At 39.3% G+C, this 9,560-nt stretch overlaps 1 protein-coding gene across 1 annotated transcript in view; it reads left to right on the plus strand.

The window, feature by feature from the left end:
• The window catches only part of samd10b (sterile alpha motif domain containing 10b), a 45,771-nt gene extending 39,906 nt beyond the window's left edge, over positions 1-5,865 (plus strand). Inside the window, exon 5 of the mRNA XM_064298647.1 lies at positions 3,091-5,865. Coding sequence (XP_064154717.1) covers positions 3,091-3,113 — 23 coding nt within the window. The 3' untranslated portion in view covers positions 3,114-5,865. The remainder of the gene's footprint in view (positions 1-3,090) is intronic.
• The last annotated feature ends 3,695 nt before the right edge of the window (positions 5,866-9,560 follow it).

Consider the following 9,560-nt stretch of genomic DNA (forward strand, 5'->3'; position numbering starts at 1 on the left):
ACTCCTTGGACTTCTTTGGTCTTCAAGTAGTTCTTGCAAAGCTTTGAGGTGTGTTTGGGGTCATTATCCTGCTGCAGTATGAATCCTTCTCCACAAAGATGCAAACCAGAGGGTATAGAATGGAGTGGTACTTCTCCTTGGTCAGGGTGTAGTCAATTCGGTGCAGGTGTCCAACTCCAGAGTAGGCAAAAACCCCCCAGACTTGAATATTCCCACCACCATGTTTCACTGTGAGTTTGATACACTGCGGTATCATTCTCTCTCCTGTTCGTCTCCTTACATACACCCTTCTGTTACTGCCATAAATCTCAAACTTGGATTCATCAGTAAATAGGACTTTTTTCCAGTCATCCACTATGAAATGCTGGTATTTCTTAGCCCACCCCAAGCATTTGGCCCTGTTTCCCCTCCTGAGAAGTGGTTTAGAAACTGCTACTCGTCCTCTGAGACCACTACAAGACAGCCTTCTTTTGACAGTACTTTTGCTGATTGGAGTCTTGCGTTCTTTATTTAGCAAATTTTGTATCTGTGATGAAGTTGCTTTTCTATCTCTCAGGGAACTAAGCTTGATGTATTGATCTTCTGATGGTGTGGTCATTTTTGGTCTTCCTGATCGTTTTTTGGATACAACTGATCCAGTTTCTGCAAAGCGTTTTAGAGTTCCATGCACTGCCCTCTTAGAAACCTTTAGTCTAGCCATGATTTGACGCTGAGAAAGCCCCTCTTTGCTTAGAATAACAATTTGACTTCTGACACTTTCATGTTTCCCACTATCACAATGCTACTTAGTAAGCAATGATTTGCTGGAAACTTGAGGCACAGCCATATTTATAACAGGTGAACACTGGCTGCAAGTTGAGTTACTTGAACGAGCCTCTGATGAGTAGATCAAATCCACCTGTCATCTGAACGCATGCTTCAATGGAAGGGATACAACTCAAGGAAATCTGACCTTTTGTACAATGTATTTGTATAAATAGCAGTATAATAGTATGTGTATAAATTTGCTTAAATTTGATTGCTGACCTAGAAATAGTGCATAATCTTAAATATTTCTTCTTCATTTTAATGTTTCTGAATCCTCAAACTTTCTGATTATTTCCAGGTTTACGTGAAAATATTATAGATTCTCAATGTGGTCTCAGACTTTTGGACCCCACTGTATGTTCATCCCAACCTGTGGAAAGCATATTCATATATTCATTCCATCACACATTGTTTATGTTGGACCTCCGGCATGAATGCAGCACAATTTTACATTTGTGTTTTGATTTTTTTAGGCTGGAAATCTGACTTAATAGCTGTGCAAATGTGAATTTGAGCAAGGTGGGCTTTATGGCAAGATTTGCATGACTCAGCAATTGTTTAATCAGACATCTCGTGCATATGTCGGCTAGTAGCATGATATGGCCAAAAGGCCAACGGTATGAAGCATCTGCTGTGGACACAGGGGGACCTTCGGTATTTCTCATTGGTTGCGCTCTTTGTTGTCTCTCTGCTGTATACTGTCCATCCTTCAGTCAAAAAGCTAATCATTTCCAGTAAGCAGGCATCTAGCATGGAGAACACCATCTGTTCCATTCTTACGTCTCTCTGTCCCTACAGTAATTATCAGAGAGCAGGATGACTTAGATAACCTCCAAACAATTGTCAGTTATTGCAAATGTGCACTCTTCCAGCTGAAGTCTGTCATAACCTTGCTGTCCTGAAACATATTTTTATGTTCCTGTCCCTTGTGGATTCCCTGTCTGCCTGTGACATTAACTTTGACAGTGTACAGAATGTAAATTGATGAAATTTTGAACAAAATTTGTGAGAAAATCCAACAGTCCTATGCAGACTGGCTGAGCACTAATTTAAATGCATTCTCAAAGGAGTGTCAGTATCCTCCTATCACTTGCTGGCTGAAGGTCTACTTCATAAGAATGCAAAGTTAAGTCCAAAACCCCCTGAACCCCCCCCCCCCCCTTTTCTCATTAACATTCTTGGTTGTTCTTTTTTCATTGCCTTAGGCCTGAGGAGGAATTTTTGAACTGAAATGGCAACAATCTATTTTTTCTTTAAAAAAAATGAAAGATGTGCTTTGAACTGCCCTCTGTCTTGTCTTGTGTTGACAAAAAGGCTGGTTGTCTTGGAAACAACCCAGCACTCTAAAGTGCACCTATTTCACTCCGTTATCCATAAACTTTATACATGGTTTTGTTTGTTGAGAATGACCCTGTCTGTATGTAGGTGTTTTCTTGAATTTAAGCATTTTAGATGGCATGCATAAGGTATTATTTCCACCTCACTCTAAATGAATCGAAAACCAACAATCTCACAGATTCAAATGACACATGGCATATTTATATATTTCTAATAATCTTTATGATTTTATTTGACATTTTAAAGCTCTTGCTGTTTTAATGGCAGAAAATATTATTTTCTTTGATCTGTATGCATAAATGCATTTAGGATAAGAAGTAATTGCATATAGTGTGCAAAAATTCTGCTTCACATTCACATTTATTTTTGCAGAAAAATACAAGCTAGATACTTTTCCCATCTGTCATTTAAACATTGTTTTCTTTGGTGTGTTTTTGAATGTCAATAAAACGTATTACTGTGCCTAGGAAAACTTTAATATCTACTTCCGTGTACTGGCCAGCGCTGATATCCTCTGTGTGATAAAGCAAATTTATCAACTTAATGAGGCACTAATGTCCCGAGAACCTAAGTGAAACCCATTGGAATCGCCACAGTGTGCGAATTGATTTTGGCTGATGTGGAAGAGGGAGAGACTCATGCTAACAAGCCTATTGATTTGCAAATGCTTAACTCGGCCAGCTATGGGAGTCACTGAGGGCACTCTCAGGACTCGGAACATTTGCAGACAATTTTACTTTTTAATAAGCTTCTAAATATATCCTAATTTTTCTCCAATAATAGAGATTGCTTAAAGAGAGGGCTCGTGGAGAAGCTCTGATAAACTAGGGTGGGGGACGGGAGGGGAGGGCAATGGGAGTGGAGGGGAACCGGTCTTCAAATTCTTATGCCCCCTCTTGTTTTCCTGAATTATGTATTCCCTGTCTCTCTCTCTGTCTTTTCTAGCTTCCTTTGGAAACCTATCTTAGCTCATCCATCCGTTTGGCAGCTCTCTCTGACACAACGGATCTCTCATACCTCTGGGAGGAACTGAACAGTCCAGATATGTGAATGGAAGATCATGCCTTGAATTTGAAAGGAGAATTTCATTTCTGCCAACTTGGGGGTACAGACAGCAATCTACGCATTTTTTAAAAGACAATGCTGTGTTCAGCAATGAGACTGATACTGTAATATAGTGATCAAATATTAGATTGCTAACAACGAAAAGCAGAATCACTCAGATTATCATCTGTGAAATCATTTTTATTGTTTATTTATTGGAGGTGGTTGAGGGGAATAGAGGGGTTTGCTGGATGTTGCAGTTTGGGAAGGTGTTGCAATGAAACTACTGAGTGGCTATGATACGTCAGCAATGAAGAAGTCCTAGCAGGCCTGTGCTACTGTATGGTTCATTAATATTTTCCCTGTTGCACGGAGTCTAAAATTATGCTAAAATTCCTGGTATGGTGGAACACAATCATCATCATCCCTGTTACTGCTATTATAGGCCACACATTACCTTCTCGAACTGTTTCCCAGTGGAGTGCATTTGCAACATTGCTGGCTGTAGGACAAAAAAGGATGAACCCGTCAGCAAATGTTTGTGAATGCTCACGCAGTCCAAATGTCTCTAATGTGGGTTCATACCTTCACAACGTCCTGGTCTTTTATCTGAATTGATCTTTGTAAAACAACCGTGGGACAACCCCATCAACTCTGTACCACAGAATGTGGCTTCTTCAATATCACATTCTAACCTGTGGTTGATAATGTCATTTTCATCTCAGTATTTAGACTTTGATTTTTCTTTTTTAGGCCCTGATTTGTTTACCACCCACAGATTTCCATCCTCTAAAGCACTTACTGATTCAGTTAGTTGCAACCATTTTATAAAGCCTCACCGTTCAAACATATAGTATGTAGCTACTGAAAGATTCACTCTATGAACACCTCTATATTCTATGTAATTTGTTGAAAATACAAGGGAAAAAAAATATATAGCAATAATTAAACAGGCATTGTGAGTCCAGGATTACTGTGAAAGTGTGTCCTCTGATTATGTCTGTTATTTCAATACTGTAGAGCTTTCACAATAACAGTACCTTTATTAGAGCATTCCTTCTGATAACAAAAAATGAGCATCAATTTCCAAAAGAAAAAAATTTCCCATCTTTTAAAAATGAGATTTGTGACTTGGCTTCCATCACTATATTCCACAAAAAGGAACTCATTCATTGACGTTTAGTATGCCATATGGTGAAAATACACTAAAAAATACACTATTTGAATAGCAATAGGGTGCCCTGGTAAGAAGACAATGACATATTGACTCTTAAACTTTTCTTCAAAATTATAACTCAGATTTTCCATGTATGAATCAGTAATTGAGAAAACACATATTTGTAATGTAATTTGTGTTCCTGTTTGTCGTATTTTATCTTATGGCAAAAAAAAAACCTCCATGAATGAGTCAAACAGCCAGAAATCGACTTTCAGTAATTGTTATTCTCATGGAAAGCAATGGTCTGATGTGAGTTTAGTGGCCATGAAGGATTGAATCGAATCAGAATGTAGCACTCAGGAATGTGAGTCCTGTAGCACTGTGAACAGTTATTTACGACTGAGAAACTAAATCATCTGCATGGACTGACTTCATCTATTTGAAACCGATTGTGGCTTTTGGCTCACAGACTATTGGCAAGATGCATCCTATAATAATAACTCCATACCAGTAAGATAGAATATTGACTACAAAAACGCAGAAGGAATCATGCTTATGTGACAGTTCACAAATACACAGAACGCTAGATAGTGATACCCGTGTTTGTTTTCTTAAAAGCACAGCGCATATTCCACCTGATATTATTCACACTACACTTGACAAACTGTAATTTCCCACTCTGCCACCTTAAAAGGGCACTGCAGTCAAAATCCATTATTTGATGTGTTGTATAAGTATGAAAGATGAACTTGACCGAGCAATGCTTCTGAAGTCGAGCTAGCCCTTAGCTGAACCCTGGTCCCCACTGCTACGGTGATGTAATTGTGACTAAGGCAACTCTGAGCTATTGCTGCAAGCCAGAGGCAGGAAAAGTAAAAATTATATACATATATTTTAATAAGTATATACATATATATGTATATACTTATGAAATATTCATAGTTCAAACCTGTACAATTAGACAAAATACAGTGACAACGTCTGTTCATTTTGTCAACCTTGTGCTTCCTAAAACAGCAACCGCTCAGAGCAAGAGCTCAGAGCTGCCTTCACTGCAGCTACATCAATGGAAACCCGAAGGGTGGTTTGAATTTTGGGAGCATCGCTCTCACTCCTCAAGTTGATGCCTCAGACATATTATACAACATATCAATTAATAGACTTTGACAGGAGCATGATGCTAGAAGGTTGCAAAGCAGGCAGCAGATTAGAAGAAACTGCTGACATGAACCATCAGTTTCAACTGAGCTCTCTCGTGGATCTGTCTTCCGGGTTGTCATTGTTCACTGTGGGCCCTGCCTCATTGCCACACTCACAGTCACAAATCTCCTCAGTAGACCCTGACTGTTTGGGGGTCAGAGAATCTGACTGTTAAACAGACAAACTTTCTTTTATAGGAAAAGTGGTGTTTAGTTCCATTTTTGACACATTATGCAAAATGGATATGAAAATTTCAAGTAATTACCAGTTGTACAGAATATGGGGAAATGTTTTTTTAAATAAAATAAATTCAGACATCTCAGTTTCCCCTTGTGTTTCTTGTTGGATTTTTGCTTTATCTGGTTTCATTCAGCTTATCTTGCACTATGATTTTGAAAGACTGAAGGAATACTCTAGTCTTACTCTCCCATGAAATTTAAAGCACTTTATCCCCACAAAACTCATGTTGCTATAGAAGTAAACAAAATAAGATGGTTTAGATAAACCAATTTCTACATCAATAGCAGGCAACCATGCTTGAGACTCTCAAGTGGTCAACAACATGTCAATGTACATTTTCAGTATAACTGTAGATAAACAGTTGATTAAAAGGTCAAAAGTAATGGTTGATCTTGCATAACATTTATATACATGTTATAAAACATCCACAAATGTTCAGCAATTGTCAACAGCACATGCATATAGAAATCGTCAGCCAAAGGAAGGTCTGATTATTGAGCGAATTTTCACTGCTTTCCAGAAGAGCAGGTGTGTTTATCAAATTTTAGAGTATTGGTACACTAACAGACTCAAGACTGCAGTCAGTGTTCATTATTAATGAGACCATAAAATTTATTTCAGCGTATTGTCTTCCTCAGTGAATATTTTGCTTCTTTGCCAGTTTTTTTTTTCTGATACAGCACTCTAAAACATCAACAATAGGGGTACAAGTTAATTAGGGAAGAAGTGTATTCACATCGCAGGCCGCTAAAACATGTTTGTAATTTTATTTGTGTCAGCAGACGCCAAATTGATAGATTTTGCTTTCAATTCGAATGTATTTCACTCTAATTTTCGAGCGAAACATTAATAGAGATGAAGTGAATTAAAGAATATGAAACAAAGTCATGATAAAGTTGGAACATTATTCTTTTAAAAACTTTTATAACAATGAGCCTTAGGGATTTTCAATTTCCCGATAGCTTTACATGTCTGCCAACATTCTCACTTCATAAAAGAATCTGAATCTGAATCTGAATAATGAGAACGTTCCTCAGTTCCTCAGAATTTATTTGCTGTTCCAAAAAACTTCTGTCAATTTCACAGAAGGATTTCACACTTATGTCACATACACATTTGCTGGTAACAAACAGTACCTGATGGTTATAATTTACTCGTGGAAATGACATCATGGAGAGGTCCTCAGCACGCGAGTCTCTGGCTGGGAGGCCTGGCCACGCCCTCTCACTGTGTCCGATGATCTGCACCTGCTCTGACAGGTCTGCTCTCACTCTGCCCGGATGCCTGTCGCCCCTTCCCGTGCACTCCATCCTTTCACAAAGGCGTGGCAGGAGAGGGGAATAAATAACAGTAATCTATGGTGCCACATCTTCATTGAATCACGCTGTGAGAGGAGAGGGCACCCGGAACGGCACTCAGACACAGCGCGGCTCGCCAGCGCTTACGCCTCACCGCGTCGGCGGGAAGGCTGGTGTCACCACCACCCGTAAATCACTCAGTGAAAGCAGAACTTCACCCCTGCTTTAGCACACTTACTGAGAGACGTGAAGCATTCGATTCCTGTAATTACAACAGACGAGGAGGTGAAGAAGAGGAGTGAGAAGAGCATGGGTTTGTGAGCTACTGTATGCATGTGTGTGTGTACACACACACACACACATGCATGCACTCACACAGACACACAAACACACAAATCTGGGGGGATTTTCTGATGTGAAGCATAGGGTAATTTGATGAAGGGTGGTGTGCAGATGATCTGCAGCAAGTAAAATCCAATGTATAATTAAAATGTATGCGGGAAAGCCTTGAGGAGCCCTGTACCATGTTTCACTTAGAAACAGTGCTGCACAAAGATAGTCAAGCAAACCTAGAAACCTAAACTACACACAGAGGGGATACGGACTGTCAGTAATCACTGAGATACCATTCGGTGAAGTATCAGCCAATGGTATCTGCTCTCTGAGGCCACACAGCATCAGAGACAGACAAGCTCAGAGTATAGTGTCAGTTCATAGCCCAGAGCAACTCAGTGTGCAGATTTATAGTCTACCCCAACGTCTGTGTGCTTCTATTACCATAGATTCCTTAGGCCCTGTTCACACTTGTCTTTATCTGAGATAAATCCTTTTTTTTTTTTACAAATCTGATATGTGTCACATTTAATAACTGTTTAAACACAAGAAATCAGACATGGATCAGATTTGTCTGAATCTGATTTGAATCGCAACTGGAGTAGTGTGTCAGGTACTCTTGGTATCTGATATGCATATAAACGTTCAAGCGTATATCTTCTCCCATCACCAACATTCTGACTAATAACATCCCATAATAAGCCTGTGGGAGTCGCAAGGCACCCTTTTGTACATCTGGTTGTCACACCTGACAGAACACTGAGTGCAATAACTAGCAGAAATGCGTCAGTCTAAATGCGAGAAATCAAATATGCAGTACATTAAAAATTAAAAAACCATATATGGGATATGCTGAAATCCAATTTGTCACCTATCGGGTATGAGTGCAAGTGGACCCATAAACTCACCAGGTACTCAGTTCCATGTTCTTAACATTGCAACTTCCTCCTACCAACTGCTGAAGCCAAAACATTCCAATTTTATGTGTCTAATATTCATGTAGCGGCATTACCACACGCAATATTTTGGCAAAGGATATCCTGTACTGGAAACTTCTGTTCCCAGCTGGAGTGCCCTTTAGCTAAAAGCAGATGTATGGAAGGAATGGAGGTGCTGATAAAACCGTAGATTCTGCAGTATTTCTTAGTGGGATCGCATGTATTATGTTTCTCCTTCCTCACATAATGGCCAGGTACAAATGCCACAGTTTGCCATGAGTGCACGCAGTCAGCCCAACCCTTTCATTTTGGCGTAATACATTACATCCATGATAAATACCCCGTCACAGAATGAGATAATGGACCATGTGTTCCTGTGTCTCAGCAAAAATGTAAATACTGTGCGTAGCTGTCTCACGATGAAAGTGTAAACGACACCATTAAATTCCTTTGGGACTACACGCACACTTCATCTCTACATAGCTCCAAAATGAATGCGTCTACAGAATATAAAGAGACAGCATGAGAAAATGTCAAGTCTTTGTTATCATTATGTTTGTACTGTGTACAAATGTTTATGAAAATATATAAACCAATGTTTAAATATAAATCCAATGTGTCAAAGCAACATTCTTCCATACCATGTCTCATATTTTAACACATATTGGCATAAATTCTAATTTTTTTGTGAGTGAAAGCAAGAAAGGTCCTCTCTACAGCTAACAGGATCAATTAAAGCACTTTTTCTTAACCGGAAAGCAGAGGTACGTAAATCACTGGACTCTAATTAATGTCAGTGAGCAAGGGAGAAAGATTTATATGATGTTGAACCATAACCTACCATAACCATTAAGCTGTGTTAAAAAAAGGGGGAGGGCAGAAAGTACATTATAGTATGACTTTACCAGTATCAGGAGCAGGGCCAGCATGCAATCAATCAGAGAAACACATGTCTGTGAACCCCCCGCTGTTTTAACTGCGCCTATAAAAGACCACAGTCTGAGTGGGCCAATCATCCAAAGCTCAGTCAACAAATGGCGGCTCATTCTATGAGACTAGTAACTCCGTAATCAACTGCAGCCACCATGTTCCCAGTCCGTGGGATTTCAGGGCTAACATTTCACTCCTTTACCAGGCAAGCATAAAATTCTTATTGGTAAAGGAAGAAGTTATAAATTAAGGAGATTGGCTGACTTTCTCCTG

The sequence above is a fragment of the Anguilla rostrata genome, chromosome 11, assembly GCF_018555375.3.
Source record: "Anguilla rostrata isolate EN2019 chromosome 11, ASM1855537v3, whole genome shotgun sequence".
NCBI classification, from domain to species: domain Eukaryota; kingdom Metazoa; phylum Chordata; class Actinopteri; order Anguilliformes; family Anguillidae; genus Anguilla; species Anguilla rostrata.